This window comes from Leopardus geoffroyi, chromosome A2 (genome assembly GCF_018350155.1).
Source record: "Leopardus geoffroyi isolate Oge1 chromosome A2, O.geoffroyi_Oge1_pat1.0, whole genome shotgun sequence".
NCBI classification, from domain to species: domain Eukaryota; kingdom Metazoa; phylum Chordata; class Mammalia; order Carnivora; family Felidae; genus Leopardus; species Leopardus geoffroyi.
This window is the reverse complement of record NC_059331.1, coordinates 143,856,377-143,875,546: the sequence shown is the minus strand read 5'-3', so window position 1 is coordinate 143,875,546 and position 19,170 is coordinate 143,856,377. Positions and strand designations below refer to the sequence as shown.

Sequence of the window (19,170 nt, the reverse complement as noted above, 5' to 3'; positions counted from 1 at the left end):
CCTTCCCCCATGGGTTTCTGTTAAGTTTCTTAGGATCCACATAAGAGTGAAACCATATGGTATCTGTCTTTCTCTGTATGGCTTATTTCACTTAGCATCACACTCTCCAGTTCCATCCACGTTGCTACAAAAGGCCATATTTCATTCTTTCTCATTGCCACGTAGTATTCCATTGTGTATATAAACCACAATTTCTTTATCCATTCATCAGCTGATGGACATTTAGTCTCTTTCCATAGTTTGGCTATTATTGAGAGTGCTGCTATAAACATTGGGGTACAAGTGCCCCTATGCATCAGTAATCCTGTATCCCTTGGGTAAATTCCTAGCAGAGCTATTGCTGGGTCATAGGGTAGGTCTATTTTTAACTTTTTGAGGAACCTCCACACTGTTTTCCAGAGTGGCTGCACCAATTTGCATTCCCACCAACAGTGCAAGAGCGTTCCCGTTTCTCCACATCCTCTCCAGCATCTGTAGTCTCCTGATTTGTTCATTTTGGCCACTCTGACTGGTGTGAGGTGATACCTGAGTGTGGTTTTGATTTGTATTTCCCTGATGAGGAGCGACGTTGAACATCTTTTCATGTGCCTATTGGCCATCTGGATGTCTTCTTTAGAGAAGTGTCTATTCATGTTTTCTGCCCATTTCTTCACTGGGTTATTTGTTTTTCGGGTGTGGAGTTTAGTGAGCTCTTTATAGATTTTGGATACTAGCCCTTTGTCTGATATGTCCTTTGCAAATATCTTTTCCCATTCCGTTGGTTGCCTTTTAGTTTTGTTGGTTGTTTCCTTTGCTGTGCAGAAGCTTTTTATCTTCATGAGGTCCCAGTAATTCACTTTTGCTTTTAATTCCCTTGCCTTTGGGGATGTGTCAAGTAAGAGATTGCTACGGCTGAGGTCAGAGAGGTCTTTTCCTGCCTTCTCCTCTAAGGTTTTGATGGTTTCCTGTCTCACATTCAGGTCCTTTATCCATTTTGAGTTTGTTTTTGTGAATGGTGTGAGAAAGTGGTCTAGTTTCAACCTTCTGCATGTTGCTGTCCAGTTCTCCCAGCACCATTTGTTAAAGAGACTGTCTTTTTTCCATTGGATATTCTTTCCTGCTTTGTCAAAGATGAGTTGGCCATACGTTTGTGGGTCTAGTTCTGGGGTTTCTATTCTATTCCATTTGTCTATGTGTCTGTTTTTGTGCCAATACCATGCTGTCTTGATGATTACAGCTTTGTAGTAGAGGCTAAAGTCTGGGATTGTGATGCCTCCTGCTTTGGTCTTCTTCTTCAAAATTACTTTGGCTATTCGGGGCCTTTTGTGGTTCCATACAAATTTTAGGATTGCTTGTTCTAGCTTTGAGAAGAATGCTGGTGCAATTTTGATTGGGATTGCATTGAATGTGTAGATAGCTTTGGGTAGTATTGACATTTTGACAATATTTATTCTTCCAATCCATGAGCAGGGAATGTCTTTCCATTTCTTTAAATCTTCTTCAATTACCTTCGTAAGCTTTCTATAGTTTTCAGCATACAGATATTTTACATCTTTGGTTAGATTTATTCCTAGGTAATTTATGCTTCTTGGTGCAATTGTGAATGGGATCAGTTTCTTTATTTGTCTTTCTGTTGCTTCATTGTTAGTGTATAAGAATGCAACTGATTTCTGTACATTGATTTTGTATCTTGCAACTTTGCTGAATTCATGTATCAGTTCTAGCAGACTTCTGGTGGAGTCTATCGGATTTTCCATGTATAATATCATGTCATCTGCAAAGAGCGAAAGCTTGACTTCATCTTTGCCAATTTTGATGCCTTTGATTTCCTTTCGTTGTCTCATTGCTGATGCTAGAACTTCCAGCACTATGTTAAACAACAGCGGTGAGAGTGGGCATCCCTGTCGTGTTCCTGATCTCAGGGAAAAAGCTCTAAGTTTTTCCCGTTGAGGATGATGCTAGCTGTGGGCTTTTCATAAATGGCTTTTATGATCTTTAAGTATGTTCCTGTTGTCCCGACTTTCTCAAGGGTTTTTATTAAGAAAGGGTGCTGGATTTCGTCAAATTGCCTCTTTTTTTCAAAAGCAACCATGTTGGTCTACATAGGACTATCTAGGGTTTGGTCCTGTATCCTGAGACCAACCTCAATTCTGGACTAATCAGAGTGGCTGGTCACCAGATAAGATCATTAAAGAAACAACTGCATTTTTTTGGTTCCTGTGACCATTCTTCAATATTTATTTATGAATTGTCTACTTTGTGGTTAAAACTACAGGAGAGAAATTTTTAGCAGAAGCTGAAAGGGCTGTTTTCATAGGTCACTTAATGACATTCTGGACATAGCTGTGCTGTCCTAGTACCCAGGAGACAAAGTGCCACACAGAGATAGGGAGAAGATAGTGCTCCCATACCTGCACGGATCTTAGTTTAGATCATACAGCTACTGCAGGTTGAAGGAATCAATATACCTTTTGGCACCTTGTATGTGCTCTTTGTGAGAACTGATCTTTCCTCACTGCTTCCAAACTTATATAACCCTCAATTGGAGGTTTTAGGAAAATGAAGTAATTCCCTATAATGATAGCCTGGTTTTAGATCTATTGAGATTGACATAGAAACAGACTACATAGAAATATGATAGGCAATTGGAAATGTGGGCTAGCAGTTAGCTGACAGGAAAGTCCTAGAAAACTAATTTATCAGACTGCTAGAGTCTATTATGAATTAAATTGATTACTATAAGTTGATCTAATGTTTTGGACTCTAAAACCAACCTTTTGAATTCAAATATATATATGTCTAGACCATAGAAATAGTAATAGTTAAGGTGTTGAAAATGAATGGATTATGAGGTTGGACAGAAAAAGGGGACTCAATCTTGGGGAATGGAAAATTGAGTCATCAAAAAAATCTGAACAGATTTGTCTAAAAAGGAGGAACAGAATTCAGCATTATGACAGACTGCAGAGAATAGGGAACCAACCAACAGCATCTAAAGGATCAGCATGGGGGCGCCTGGGTGGCGCAGTCGGTTAAGCGTCCGACTTCAGCCAGGTCACGATCTCATGGTCCGGGAGTTCGAGCCCCGCGTCAGGCTCTGGGCTGATGGCTCAGAGCCTGGAGCCTGTTTCCGATTCTGTGTCTCCCTCTCTCTCTGCCCCTCCCCCGTTCATGCTCTGTCTCTCTCTGTCCCAAAAATAAATTAACGTTGAAAAAAAAAATTAAAAAAAAAAAACAAAAAAAAAGGATCAGCATGTAACAAGTGATTAAGACCAGAAGAAAAGATGTTCAGTGATTAGATGGATAGAATGAAGGAATTGACTGTCACATTTATCTACAAGAAAATCAGTGGTTTTATCAGACTATAAAAACCCAAATAGAGGGGCGCTTGGGTGGCTCAGTTGGTTAAGCATCTAGCTCTTGATTTCAGCTCAGGTCATGATCTCATGGTTCATGGTTTGTAAGTTGGAACCCTACATGGAGCCCCACATCATGCTCTATGCTGACAGCATGGAACCTGGTTGGGATTCTCTCTCTCTCTCTCTCTCTCTCTCTGCCCCTCCCCTGCTCATGCTCTTTCTCACTCTATTTCAAAATAAATAAATAACCATAAAAAGATAAAGAAAAACCCAAATATAAAACAGCCATTTTAATTCAGCTGACTAGTTTTAAGAAAAATATTTGTCGAGCTTAAAGACTACTTATTTTTTAAAGGTTACCAAGTGACCTCCATGGGAAAGTTTCAAGTGTTTGCTTTAGGTCTCTTCAAGCGTTAGTGGATGTATAAAGTTTGGTAGGGTGTGGAAGTGCTGGGAGATCCTTTTTGGTTCTGACCTCAATATCATTTCTGTAATTTTTTCTTGTGCACATTCTTGCCATTCACCATACTTTTCAGGGGAATGAATGAATATTGGGCTCCAAGTCTGAGACCTGGGAAGGCTTCCATACCTGCCCTCTGTGCCCAAAGTGAACTTCTCCTCCATGAGTCTCAGTTTCCTCATCTTCAAAATGAGAATGTTGGATTATAACTAATTATACATTTTCTGATTTTAATATCAAATTTACATTCCATTTTAAATTGTAAGCTTTTATTAAATATTAAATGATAAACACCATGCTAAAGGCAATCCCCAAAGCCAATTCTCAGCCTTAAATATGCCCAAACACAGGTACAATTATTCTGAATGACAATTAATTTGAGAGCTCCACATCCTTTTAACAGAAAATTAAAATAGGAAATTGATGAGGATTTAATGTACAGCATGGTGACTATGGTTAGCAATACTGTATTGTATACCTGAAAGTTCGTATGAAGGAAAGAAAAGGAAAGGAAAAAAACAAGGGAATAAAAGGTTAGTTTATTAGGTAGTAGATATGTTAACTAACCTTATTCTAGTAATCATTTCTTCTTGAACTGAGTTCAAGAAAAAAAGTTAAATTGAATGATTCTTCTAAAGATAGCTGGTTTACTTAAGGAAATACTGTCATTTAATGTATACAAAAAGGGCACCCAAGTAAATGAAGCACATTCAAAACAAGAATAGATATGGGAGGAGGGAAAAAAGACCTTACTTTGAGACACTAATTAAATGATGATCCTAGAATTGAAGTAGATGAAAAGGACAAAGTCTGCACATTTTACTTAAAAGATGAAGTCACAACCAGAATGTTATGCAATTATTAGAATGTACAATGTAATAGGACTCAATAAGGTGGAAATAAAGATAATGAAACTATATGTTTTTATTTAGTTAATATCTTTTTGTTGCTAATGGAATAGTTTCTGTTCTTTCCAAATAAAAAATTCAATACCCAGTTTAAAAGCCTGACTCAGTAAGTACAGGATTAAAATAATTGGGAGTAAAATCAAATAGTTGTGTCTCAATAAGTGTGCCTCATATGTGGAAATCTTAGCCCTAATGCCATATTTTAGTGGATCTAATACCAATTGATGTTTTTTTTTTTTTAATTTTTGCAGGGCTGGAGAGAATTGCAAGGGATTCATCTTATGAACAGGAAGGAAAGGTCCAATTTGTAATTGATGCAGTATATTCCATGGCTTATGCCCTGCACAACATGCACAAAGATCTCTGCCCTGGATACATTGGTCTCTGCCCACGAATGAGTACAGTGGATGGGAAAGAGCTACTTGGTTACATTCGGGCTGTCAATTTCAATGGTAAGTTACAACTTTTTTTTTTGTCATTAAATACTTTAGAAGTGACAGAATCTGTCCCCTCCCCCCACTAAATATAGAAGATACACAAACAGTGGAAAGCACAGGATTAGAAGCAGTTCCCCTTTTAATCAGAAGTGTGAGTTTTTCCACCTGCTTTTAAATCTCAAACATATTTTCTGTGCTCCTGAAAGAAACATTAATCTGCTCCTGAAAGAAACAGAAGTTAAAAATAAGCCTCTATCAATCAAAATATTCTACTTAAATATCACTGTTTCAGAAATAACTTAGGAGACTCATTTGGAACCATTGACAACAGATTAGATTTCTTCTAAAATGTTTTGTTTGTGTCATTGTTAGAGAAGGAATTGTAGATATTTTGTTTTGAAAATGATTTTAAGCTTTTTAAACAGTAAGTTGACCTGAGGAGAGTAGATGATTTGGAGTGGCTATACGTTTACATTCTAAAAGTGCCATGTTAAGTTTCTGCATTTTCTCTTTCCTTGTATCACTTTCAATGATTTGGTCAATTTAAAGCAATGAGCTGCATTGTGTAAGATAGAACCACATACAACACAGGGTAGATGGGATTTGCCTCCTGCTGAAGCAGAAATGCTGCTTTCTGTAAGTGTCACAGAAACTGATACAGAATATGCTGGACCCATAGTATTCGGCTAAGAATAGCCAAATGCCTGTCTGAAGTGATGGAATTATTGAATGCTGCTGCTCTTTCATGAAAGTTGTAATGGTTGCTGCCCATGATTTTGACCATTATTTTCAAATGAAATGTTAGAATGCTCTGAGCTGTCTAATTCTTTCTGTTTGGCTGTAATCCACACAATGGACATGCCTCCGAGCCATGCATGGCGCTGCACTGTCCATCATAATACACTCCAGTGACCTCAGCTGCCAGCCTTTCTCAAAAAAGCACAAGGTCATCTTCAATTTAGAATTCAAGTGGAAACTTCTTCTTTTGCTTTGTGCAGGCAACATGAGGCAAAATTTGGTTTACATTCAACACAGAGTATCCTCGTTTTCAGCAGAATTTTTGTGAGACATTACATAACCATCCTTTTGTTATGAATATAAATATTAAGGGAATTTGAAAATAATTTTCTTGCAATTATAAAACTGAGCAAAGGAGGGGTATTATAATGCAAGGTTATTTATCCTTACATGAGGTTGGGAACACTCCATTTATCCATGTAGTTAGGAAGTGTGAAGAGGAACGCAAATGAATGTTTTCCTCAATAACTGAAGCTCACCTCCAGACGATGGGAAAATCTTTAAAGAAATACCAGATTAAAGTATTTCAAAGGTAAATTACCAGCTTCTCTCTTATCTTAATCATAGATAAAAGCCAAACCCTTCCTTGATGACTTCTATTATTATACCATACTGTAATATAATGATGCTATTAAAGACTATTAAAAACATCTTAAAGCCTAATGATTATTAAGACAATTTGCCTCTAGACTTCAGTGATTTCTGAGTTCTTCTGTCCACTTTTTAGTCTTTTTCCCCCTTTCACCTTACCAAAGTGCTTTTTTTGTGATTGTTTTGGGGGCTGATTTCTTCCGTAATTTGCTTCTTCCGACCTACTACGGACAGAGAAGTACATATAAAATTTCATTAATTTAGTCGAGATGTATTCATTGAGCATGTAGACTGTGTTAAGCATTCTGATAGGTGCTAAAGATACACTACTAGTAGTCAAAGCAGATATGAGATTTAGAATTTCTTGGGGGAATTTAGATGTGAATCAGAAAAGCACACAAAGGGATAGTAATATAATCTGTAATGAGGGCTAAAAGTAGAGGTGTGCTGAACTGAGAGTTTGTAATAGGGAAACATCCCTCCCTACTCTAGGGAGTTGGGGACAGGTGAATCTGAAGGAAATGAGTGTCAGAAAGAAGAGTAAGATAGAGCATGAGAGGTCTTATAGGCCATTCTTTTCTTTTTTAATTTTTTTTTTTAATTTTTTTTTTCAACGTTTATTTATTTTTGGGACAGAGAGAGACAGAGCATGAACGGGGGAGGGGCAGAGAGAGAGGGAGACACAGAATCGGAAACAGGCTCCAGGCTCTGAGCCATCAGTCCAGAGCCTGACGCGGGGCTCGAACTCACGGACCGCGAGATCGTGACCTGGCTGAAGTCGGACGCTTAACCGACTGCGCCACCCAGGCGCCCCTAATTTTTTTTTTAACATTTATTTATTTTTGAGACAGAGAGAGACAGAGCCATGAACGGGGGAGGGTCAGAGAGAGGAAGACATAGAACCTGAAACAGGCTCCGGGCTCCGAGCTGTCAGCACAGAGCCGGATGCGGGGCTCGAACTCACGGACCGCGAGATCATGACCTGAGCCTAAGTCGGCCACTTAACCGACTGAGCCACCCAGGCGCCCCTTATAGGCCATTCGTGAGATTTGTTCTTCATCTTGAAGCAACAGGAGCCCACCGAAGCATAGTAGAATTGTGTCTGATACAAGAGTAAGTATACTCCAGATGTGAGGATCACATAAAATATATGAATTTTAGTGTATGAACTTAAAATAGAATCTCTTTGAGCTCCCTGGAGATTTATTTTGCTAATGGCTTGAAACTTGTCTGTATTCTAATAACTGATGATACAAGGTAAGAGACCTGAGCATACACAGATTATCATGGATTACATAATCCTTCTGAGCTTTAGTACTTTTCAGGGAGTTCAAAATTTTTTTTTTAACATTTATTTATTTTTTTTTTTTTTGAGAGACAGAGACAGACTGTGAGTGGGGCAGGGGCAGAGAGAGAGGGAGGTACAGAATCTGAAACAGGCTCCAGGCTCGAGCTGTCAGCACAGAGCCTGATGCAGGGCTCAAACTCACAGCCTGTGAGATCATGACCTGAGCCGAAGTCAGACGCTCAACCAACTGAGCCACCCAGGTGCCCCGGGAGTTCATCAATTTTTAAATTTCATTATTGGCTTATCTGTTAGTGTTCACTAATTATTAATTCCCAGCCTGTTTATGATAAAAAAAGATATACAAGGTGGTTCAAATAGAAGTATACTATCTATCTATCTACTATCTATCTATCTATCTATCTATCTATCTATCTATCTATCCCCTTTAAGGAGGAAGAAAGAAGTATGGTAACCAGAATACAGGACTACATCAGGTTCTGAGCTTCCAAAGCAGCCAAAATATAAAGAGACATTCAGTGGGATACGTAACTGTCATTATGTGATGGAAACAAGCCTACCTATTTTTTAAGAGAGAATTAATTCTCTTGGAAACTATTTCTAAATGAAATGTATCATATGGGATTTTAACAGCCTCATAAACAATGTTATTTAACAAAATTTTACTGCAAAAGCAGAAGCTTTCTCTTTGGCTGTTTTGTACTTATACCCACAATCAAAGCCAAGAATGTAATGCTTCTAACACTGAAGGGTATTTTATTAAAATAGTTTTCAGGAGGAGGGAGATAATCTTTGATCTAGATTTGCAATTCTTTCGAGCTCAGATGATATGGGGATTACCATATTCTATTAAGAATAAATGAAGAGCTTTTCCCTTATAATATGCTTTTCAAACTCTGTGTTCAAAAGAATGCTACTCAGAAGTCTAACATTTCAGCCAGTCAAAATAAGAACCACTGGGTTGAAGGAGAAGCCATAATCTTGGACTCTCCACTTCCCCTAGTGCTACTTGCCTGTCCTAGAGGTACTTTGAAATGTACCAATAGCTACATGGAGTGCACATCAAATCCACAGACTGAAATATCCTTTTTCTTCACAGGGCTTTCATAGAAACTGAAAGTAGACACCTAGAATGTGTGCTGGGAGCTTAGCTAACAACTATTATATAACGCTGATTGAGTGGTTTGTGTTAGTGATGGTCAGTGTTCTCACCTAGTGAGATAGCCAACTCACTTCCCAAAGCCTGGAAGTAGGAGGGGAACCTTGGCCAAACCCCAGGTTCCTTGAGATCAGTTTTGAATGTTCTGAAGAGTTGAGAATGTACTTGACTAGACCCAGAACTGCTTACTGTACATGACAACAAAAAATTACTACATAATAAAAGTTTTCTTAGCATAACTATTACCAGTTGTCAAAGAACGAGCTTTGTAAGGCAACTGTCACTTTTGTATAGTGTAGCCTTCCAGGTTTTCTGTCAGGATCACTGAGCTACAAAATGTACTCTCAAGTTATTTAAAAAACTGACCCACTGGATGGAATTATTTAGTAATGCCCCTTTCAATATTGGATAATGTCTACCCTAAAGTGTAATTTCTGAGTAGAAAAAAAAAGTTGTTGTTAAACTGGTTCTTTCTGGCATTAATGAGATACTAAGGCAAGTTGCTTTTCCTGGTTCCTTTTGATTTGAGACTGTAAAACACTGTCATTGGTATGTAGGGAGACTCTTCTTCCAGTTGTAATAGCAGGAGGTGAAGGACCCAGAACAGCTGGATGCTGCACAGACCATTGGTATAAAATTAAAGGGAACTGTTTAAAACTCAGTCTTGCTGAGATTGTAACCTTGTGTGTGGTATGCCTAATTAAGCAATGGTTTAAAGATACTTGGTTTAAAAGGTCATGCTTCTTCCAGTCTATTGTTAACTGAGAACATAACAATCATCTTGGAATTTCGAATGATGAATGATTAGTATTTCAGGCCAGAATGATTCTAAACACAACTAGTTAAGGGTGAAAACCCTTAGTAAAACTATTAAACTACAAAGTACTATTTCCATCAAAGACTTAAACAACAATGGTGGTTTACCTGAATTTAATCACTCAAACTGATATTTTCTCATCAATAGAAAACCTGAACCATATTCTGCATGTGTATTTTAAGTACATTCTGAGTCACAGCATATCTGTAATTACTCATGTGGTCGTTACAACTTTTCTCAACCTATCCTCTGTACTCAGGGAGCCAGAGGGAAACAAAGATCTGCCTTTTGGATTACTTTTATTGCTACCATTTGAACAAAACACTGTTTCTATAAATTTTTAAATCCAAAGATTTATCAAAAGAAAAACACAAAATAAAGAGAGGAGTTCAGATTTTTCAGGAACTTAAGCAACGATGTCAATTCCTTCCGTCTGGTCTATAGGCAATAAAATATTGATACTTACATCTTGTATAGAATCAAGGATTTTTCTGTTGCCATGAGAACCTTATTTATCATAAAGAAAAAGTGTTCGATAGAATTCCAGTGGTATCTCCTAACTCCTTTTCTCTGTATTTGAGCTCACATCAGGGGCAGGGCAAGCACAGCGGCATACTAATCAGGAATCTTTGATTGTAGGTAACAGAAGCCCCTTAAACTTGCTTAAGCTAAAAGAAAGAATTTATGGGGCGCCTGGGTGGCTCAGCCGGTTAAGCGTCTGACTTCAGCTCAGGTCATGATCTCACAGTCCGTGAGTTCTAGCTCTGCATCAGGCTCTGTGCTGTCAGTTCAGAGCCTGGAGCCTGCTTCAGATTCTGTGTCTCCCTCTCTCTCTGCCCCTCCCCCACTCACGCTCTGTCTCTATCAAAAAAAAAAATGAATAAACATTAAAAAAAAATTAAAAGAAAGAGTTTATGAAGGTATGTCAAGAAACCCCCTGGCTGAATACAACAGGGCCTAAGGAAAGGACTGGTTATAAGAACTAAAAACTGGCCAGAAATCCTAACATCTCTCTGTCTGCTTTGTTTCATTCTGTTTATGTTGGTCTTCCCCATTTTTAGGTCCATAGGGTAGGTAGCTGAAGGCCATCTACATTTCTAGAATTTAGCAGCTATTTCTTTAGGGCACCTGCTAAAATTAACATGTACATATTTCTAAGTCCCAATTCTAACTTCTTGGAACCTTGAATCTCATTAGCCATACTTAGGTTGGATGTCAGATTGGTTCCAAATTATCAAGGAGCAAGTAGGACAGACTTGGTTGTCCTGGGGCACTCTCCATGCTTGAAATACTTATTTCTAAATCCCAGTTATAACTTCTTGGAACCTTGAATCTCATTAGCCAAACTTAGGTTGGATGTCAGATTGGTTCCAAATTATCAGTGGCAAGGAGCAAGTAGTGCAGACGTGGTTGTCGTGGGACACTCCCCGTGGTTGAAAGGGACATTTGGGAACTTTCTGTAAGTGACTTATGGGGAAAAGTTGAGCAAAGTGAGCAGAGAGGTGAAAACCTGATAGTGGTGATGCCACTGCGATCTCAGAATCTCATTGCTTCTTTAAGGGTGTGTCTTTTTGTTAGGCTAGAGGAGACACAGTTAGGAATCACATAGAATCTGTGAGAATCTGAGAGAGGAATCGACTCTGGAACTTTGTAATGCTAGTCTTTGTACTGTGGTTCAATTTCCTGACATGAAGAAGAATGGTCAGCTTCTCCGAACTCACCACTGAGATGGTGGTCTAACCATTTCAGTGCTCAATATTCTAAGGAAAATGTGTGAACACTTGCCTGATTACAGAGACTAGGATAGAGGTGGAATTTACCAGCGTCTTATTTCTTTTTTAGAAACCTTATTGATTTCAGGTACTTAATGCAAATATCTATTACAATGTTGAGTGTCTCTGAACACTGTAGTCTGATTCTGAAGCAAATTTGTTTGCATAAAATACCTTTAAACTATCTAAAAGAAATAAGTATGACTTTATATTAGGAAGTGTACTATAAACACACTAATAGGTTAAATAAGACAATGATGAATATCTCCTAAGATTCTGTAAAGCTATTTGATTAAAATACATCCCTCATTTCTGTTAGAAACACAAAAACATTAACTAGTAATGGAATAAATGTTTAACATGATAAAGTTAGACTCTTAGACTTCAACCAATTATATACTTATAGTTGTTATTACTATTAAAGAAATGGATTATTCCTATTACCACTATAATTAATATTCTATAAATTTTTACCAAAGTGATAAAACATGAAACAAAAATAACAGAGATGACTACTAAAAATGAAAAAGTAGTAGTATGATTATTTTCAAATGATTCGATCTCAAGGTAAGACACTGAAAAAAATATACTTACTTCAGGAAGATGATCAAATAAAAAATTAATATTAAAAACCTGAAGAGCATTCCTTTATACTAGTAAGAAATCATTGACTAATATGTGGAAAATGAAACTCTGCTTCCTTTGCAGAAATATTTAAAATACTTTGCAATAAATTGAACCAAAAAATATGAAAGACCTATATGAAGACAGCTTTATTGAAAGACATTCCTTGTTTGTAGACAGAAAAACTAATTATAAGAATAATGTTAAACTTTTCTGAGTAATCTGTAGTCAGGCTTAGTATAATTTCAACCAAAATGACAAAGGAGTATTTTCTGGAATTTGAAATAATATTTAAAATTTTAATTGTGAGAATAAATTAATAAAAATAACTGATTTTGAAGAGAAATTTATTTCTACCAAACATTTCATATTTAACCCTAATGATGAGCTATAATAATCAATCCAGTATGGACCGAGTGCTGAATAGGCTTATGGTATATGGAACCAGACAGAAATAACCAGAAATATATAATGATAATAAATAAATCAGTTTATACATGTATATGTACATATTTACATATGAATTTATGATGTGATAAAGATGAAAAAGGGAAAGGACATTTTATTCATTGAGTATCAATTTACAGTAAGATCAAGTGAGATGATTCCTCCACATAGGAGTATTATCCACTTGGAACTTATTTTATTTTTTATTTTTTTAAATGTTTATAATTTACTTTTGAGAGAGAGAGCTCACACATGTGCATGTTTGTGCGCAAGAAGGTGAGGAACAGAGGGAGAGGGAGGGAGAGAATCTTAGGTAGGTTCCACGTCCAGTACAGAGCCTGACCTGGGGCTCAGTCTCATGGTTGTGAGATCATGACCTGAGCCGAAATCAAGAGTTGGATGCTTAACTGACTGAGCCACCCAGGCACCCCAGGATTTATTTTAGACTTCAGTGAAAAAGAAGCAAAAGAAAAAAAATAGAAGACAGTCCATTAGATTTGAATGGGGAAGCTTTTTGAGTTGGACAGTGAAGGAAATTATAACAGGAAAATAGACATGTTTGATTTAGTAACATTTTAACACTGTCAGATGTTAAAAATGATCATAAACACAGTTTTAAAACAGAATATAAAGTAAGGCATATATTTGGGTTATTGTGTCAAAGGATAATATCACAAATATAAAAAGAGCCACCAATGATGACATCTTGAAGAAGTCAGTTGGCAAAACTCGTAAACATTAGTAAACATTTGAAGAAATGTTAACCTTCACTAGCAATCAAATAAAGAACATTTAATCAACAATAAAATATTGTTTTCTACCTATCAAGTTTACAAAGACTTGAAAATTATAATAGTAATTATCAAAAGGTAATTATATTGGTTCTTCCAAATATGCTTGGTGAGGGTGGTATTAGTGTAATTGTTTTTCAGGGAGTATTTGCTCAGCACATATCATTACTTCTAGAAATACATTCTAAGGAAAATATTTGAAATAATTGTATTTACAAGAATTTATTAAAAAACAAGAAAGCCAAATCACACTTTTGTTCTGTTTCTAATTGAATCCACCAACAATATGTCACATAGAGTCATATTCCTGTGTGTTGGAATCCCAGGCTTTTATCTGAGCTCTGCCATTCACTTTTCTACTGTGTTGTGAACTTATCTTGACCTCTTAGCTTCACCTTTTAAATAGAAGGATTATCCTAAAATATTCTAATCTTTGAAATCTCTTCCAGCTCTAAATTCTCTACATACTCTTTTAAAGGTAAAGGTATATTTTTAAAACACAGATGCCTATCAGTGTTCTTATTGTTGTCTTTTTTTGTTGTCACGTATACTCATTTTCATCTTTATGAATCATTTATTTATTCACCTACATTTTATTGGTAATCTTATAAGGTTTGTAATAAAAGAGTTCTGTGTTAGACATCAAGAATACAAACAAAGACTAAGAGGCGCCTCGGTGGCTCAGTCAATTATGTGTCCAACTTCAACTCAGGTCATGATCTCACGATTTGTGGGTTCGAGCCCCACATTGGGCTCTGTGCTGACAGCTCAGAGCCTAGAGCCTGCTTCAGATTCTGTGTATGTCTCTCTCTGCCCTTCCCCTGCTCTGCACTAGTCTCTGTCAAAGATAAATAGGTAAGTTAACAACAACAAAAAAGAATACAAAGACTAATGAAACACGGTTCTATATGTTCTCAGATGTCATAATGTAACAGAGGAGGGAAACAAACATGTTACCAACAAAAATTCAACTTGGTAAGTGATATGATAGAGGCATGAGCATATAAGAACCCAATGTAAAGCCGAGATTAGGAAAATATATAAGGAGAGCCTCAAAGAGTACAACACATCTGGTTTAAATTTAAACACAGATGGAAAGTGACATTTCTTAGGTGGACAAAATGGGGAGAAGGCATTCATGGCAGTCCATCAACTGATAAATGGGTAAAGATGTTAGATATATATATATATATATATATATATATATATATATATATATATATATATATATATATAAAATATTACTCATCCATAAAGAAGAATGAAATCTTGCCGTTTGTAATGATATAGATAGAGCTAGAGAGCATTATGCTAAGCAAAAATAAGTCAGTTATAGAAAGACAAATACCATACGATTTCACTCATATGTGGAAACAAAACAGACAAAATAGGAGGTAGGAAAAACATGCATTCTAAAAAAGCTGAGCATCTACAGTGTAAGAATTCAAGAGTGTGGCATGAGAGCAGCCTGGAAATGACCAGATGAGCTTGCTCTTGTTTAGAAATCTCTGTCATTCTAGTGTTTGAAGGTGACACAGCAGGCAGTAGGAACCTGAAGCTTTTTGAAGAGGACATTGAAGTGGTAAAATTTCTGTTTTAGAAAAATAACCTTGGCAACAATTTGCAGACTTGAAGAAGTGAGATTGAACACAGGGGTGGTTAGGTTAGGAGACAGTTCGAGTAGTCCCTATGAGAGAACAGTACCTGAAATGGGAAAATGAAAACACAAATGAAATGGAAAGAGGGGGAAGAGGGATGAAAGGAACATAGAATTATTTGAAGGCTGTCTCTGTTCTAGGCACTGTGCTTTGACTAAAAACCAAGAGATTTTTAGAGATATATTAACCTCCCCAAATGATCTTTCTTTGTAACTGTAATAATTGCATTACTGGAGTTAATGTAGTATTTTAGTATATATGTTATTGATAATACTGGCTTTTTATCTATTTCTGTAAGTAAAAAATGAGATATATAACATGTCACTATGTGGAAAAACTGACATGAAATACCATCTCTAGAAGCTTTACCACACAATGTCCTTGTGATTAAATATTATTTATTTAGTAAATAGAGATAAAACAAAGTCAAACATGATAAAAGTCAAGTGTGTTTATCTTAAATATAAATATCCTTTTTGATGATTACCTCATTTGAAATAAAATTAAGAAAATAACTACTGTAAAAGCATGGATTGCGAGTAACTTGTCTACAAGTATTCCACAAGGTGAGCAAACCTTTCTAATAAATTTTAAGTTGATAAACGAGAGATGTCTTGCAATACGAGTAGTACCCCAGAATGAATTATGCTTGCAAACCAAGGTTTTACTGTATTAATAATTTTGAAGTACTTTATATAATTTATTTTTGAAGGTGAAAGTTTGCAGGTAGTAAAGTATTCCTGGAAATACTGTATATATTTTTTTCAATATATGAAATTTATTGTCAAATTGGTTTCCATACAACACCCAGTGCTCATCCCAAAAGGTACCCTCCTCAATACCCATCACCCACCCTCCCTTCCCTCCCACCCCCCATCAACCCTCAGTTTGTTCTCAGTTTTTAAGAGTCTTTTATGCTTTGGCTCTCTCCCACTCTAACCTCTTTTTTTTTTTCCTTCCCCTCCCCCATGGACTTCTGTTAAGTTTCTCAGGATCCACATAAGAGTGAAACCATATGGTATCTGTCTTTCTCTGTATGGCTTATTTCACTTAGCATCACACTCTCCAGTTCCATCCACGTTGCTACAAAGGGCCATATTTCGTTCTTTCTCATTGCCACGTTAAGTACTCCATTGTGTATATAAACCACAATTTCTTTATCCATTCATCAGTTGATGGACATTTAGGCTCTTTCCATAATTTGGCTATTGTTGAGAGTGCTGCTATAAACCTTGGGGTACGAGTGCCCCTATGCATCAGTACTCCTGTATCCCTTGGGTAAATTCCTAGCAGAGCTATTGCTGGGTCATAGGGTAGGTCTATTTTTAATTTTCTGAGGAACCTCCACACGGTTTTCCAGAGTGGCTGCACCAATTTGCATTCCCACCAACAGTGCAAGAGGGTTCCCGTTTCTCCACATCCTCTCCAGCATCTGTAGTCTCCTGATTTGTTCATTTTAGCCACTCTGACTGGCGTGAGGTGATATAATACTGTATATTTTTTAAAGAATTGAACATGTAAAAATAAACAGACTTATTTGAAATTAGGTAATTTTTCAATTTCTGAATAAGGAAATTTTAGACTGGTTATAAAATATTAATCCTACAAGTTAAGTCATCATGAAATTTAACAGTATAAATGTACCTGTCTGTGTTTTCTAACTGAATAAGGTTTGATAAACCTTTTATAGCCATAAAGATCAAGGTTTATTAATCTCACATTTCTTCCTTTAATGTATAAAGAGTTAAATGGGGGCCAAGATGGAGCCAGCATCTAGTAAAAGCTTGAGACAAATCAATAGCATTGCCTTTGTTTTTCCTATGGTCCTCCATAGCTTCACCTACTTCACTGGGCTTCTTTTACTCATTCTTTGTTCTTATAGTTCCTGAACTTCTTCATCATGTGCAAAAAAATTACAAATAAATGATAAGTAAATCCAAGAAAGAGATGAGATGCTGTGGGCGTAGCAATTGAGGATTAAGGTCTGGTCTTGGGTCTAAACAGGGATATAGCAATAATTCTTGAATGAAGAATAAAAAAGTAGATGAAGGAGCAGGAAGGATTTGGAGCAGCAGGAAGTTTATACTTAACAGTTTGTATTTTACATAGTGATTAGAAGCACAAGCTTTGTACTCAATTTGAATCCAGTGTCACACCTCTCATTACTTTGTGATCTTGGTCAAGGAGCAAAATCTCTTTAAATCTTTGTTTCCTCATCAATAAAATGGGGATGATAATATTTTTCAGGGTTCCTGTGAAATCTAAAGGTAGGGTAATAGTACATGGAAAGTGCCTAATTAAGAGATAGATATAATATATTATATATGAAGGATATTTTATCAATAGAGATATAATGATTAGTACTTAGGTCATCTTATGAGGATGATGAGGTGGGTGGATTGGGACTGAGCACTTGGGAATCTTCAGAAAGAGACAGAATTAAAAAGCACTATATACAAGGATCATTATGGGAATGAACAAGACAGATGGAAATGATGCTTCTCACCATGGCATCAATCAACAAGGTTTCCCCAGCAGTGTCACCTTCTTTGATATAGGAACAGAAATGTGATTGTGCTCACAACATTCTCAAAGTAGATGGGAAAGTGCTTTACTACTGATATGGGCATCTGATGAGTATAGAGTGGATCAAATGGGGCTCATTCTCTCATTATTTCTTCTGTTTCCTTTAAAATTATGTATTTTTTTAATGAAGGAAAGAACTTAATGGGATAGCTCCCATGTTATTAAGGGTAATTATTTTCTAGTGGTATTTTGCTTCAGAAAGAATCTACCCGAAAATTATAATGGAGGCTTGATTATTTTTCTCTTTAAGGTTATTAACTCTTATAATTACATTAAAGTTTAATCAAGAAGTTAGTTTGAAAGTGAAGGATATGAATGAGAAAATTCTTTTTAATTCGGGTGCCTAATTGTTAACACTTTTGGGATTTGGGTTTTCTCAGTCTTTGGAATGTGTTTGAAAACCACAACTATAAAATATCTTGTCTTTTGGACCATATAAACACCTTTGACTGTAGCTAAGGGAACAATTACCAAATTTTATTTAAAAAATATTTATGGAGTGTATATTAATTACATTTATTTGAAAATGTGATACACATGCATTTAACATTTATTGAGTGTCAATTATATACCTGAACTATGCTATTTGTATTTTGTCCTTCTTCCATTTTTCACTTCTTTTCCTTTCTTCATTTTCCTTTGTATCTTAAACTTCTTTCCCACTCCTTTTATCCTCTTTTCATCATAATAATTCTCTATTTGCTCTTGTGATCATTCACTAATCAATATAGTGACAAGTAGCTAGGAGCATGAGCTTTTGAGTTGAGATAGAGATGAGCTAAAATTCTAGCTCTCCCACTTAGGTGGTAAGTCCTTGGGTAAGTCATTTATATTTTATAAACCCTTATATTCTTATCTTTGGATGGGAATAATAATCATACCTACCTTGTAGTGTTACTGTGACCATTTACTGAGAGAATTCACCCTTAAGGGCTTGGCACAATGCCTGGCACATTGTGAATAATCAACAAGTCATAACTATTATTTTTTTCCTTCCACCACCTGACAAGAATAAAGCCTCTGAATATGTTCGCTGATTTTCAACCATACACACTTAACACCCCTCAGATCACACCCATTCATACACATTCCCCCACACTTTAGATTTCAAAGCATCTGGTAACTCTCTTATAGTCAGTAATACTGCGTTGTCTGAAATTAATTAACTTCTTATTTCTTCAGGGCTTAATTAACCTATTTTTAAGGATTGTTAGGTTTTTTAGTTTACCTTTTCTCTCTTCTCTTGGAGTTACCTTCTGAGTCCATCATTTCTTATTAGCGCCATAGGGTGAGGTATAGGAAAAAGAGGACATAAAGCCCATACTAGTCCATTTTGTGCAGAGCAAAACGACATAATAGGTAAAGGGGTGGAGGCTGTTGCATGAAATTGTGTTCAGAGAATGTGTTCGGGAATATACCTCCTATGTTAAGAAACTCTTCAGAAACTCGCTTTGACATAGGCTGTAAAGGAGACACGT

The 19,170-nt window shown here is 36.4% G+C and overlaps 1 protein-coding gene across 5 annotated transcripts in view; it reads left to right on the top strand.

Annotated features, from left to right (window-relative positions):
• The window catches only part of GRM8 (glutamate metabotropic receptor 8), a 765,850-nt gene that overhangs the window by 484,056 nt on the left and 262,624 nt on the right, over nucleotides 1-19,170 (top strand). For all 5 annotated transcript variants that reach the window (XM_045495503.1, XM_045495499.1, XM_045495500.1 and 2 more), the window contains exon 7: nucleotides 4,958-5,158. In XM_045495503.1, coding sequence (XP_045351459.1) covers nucleotides 4,958-5,158 — 201 coding nt within the window. The remainder of the gene's footprint in view (nucleotides 1-4,957; nucleotides 5,159-19,170) is intronic.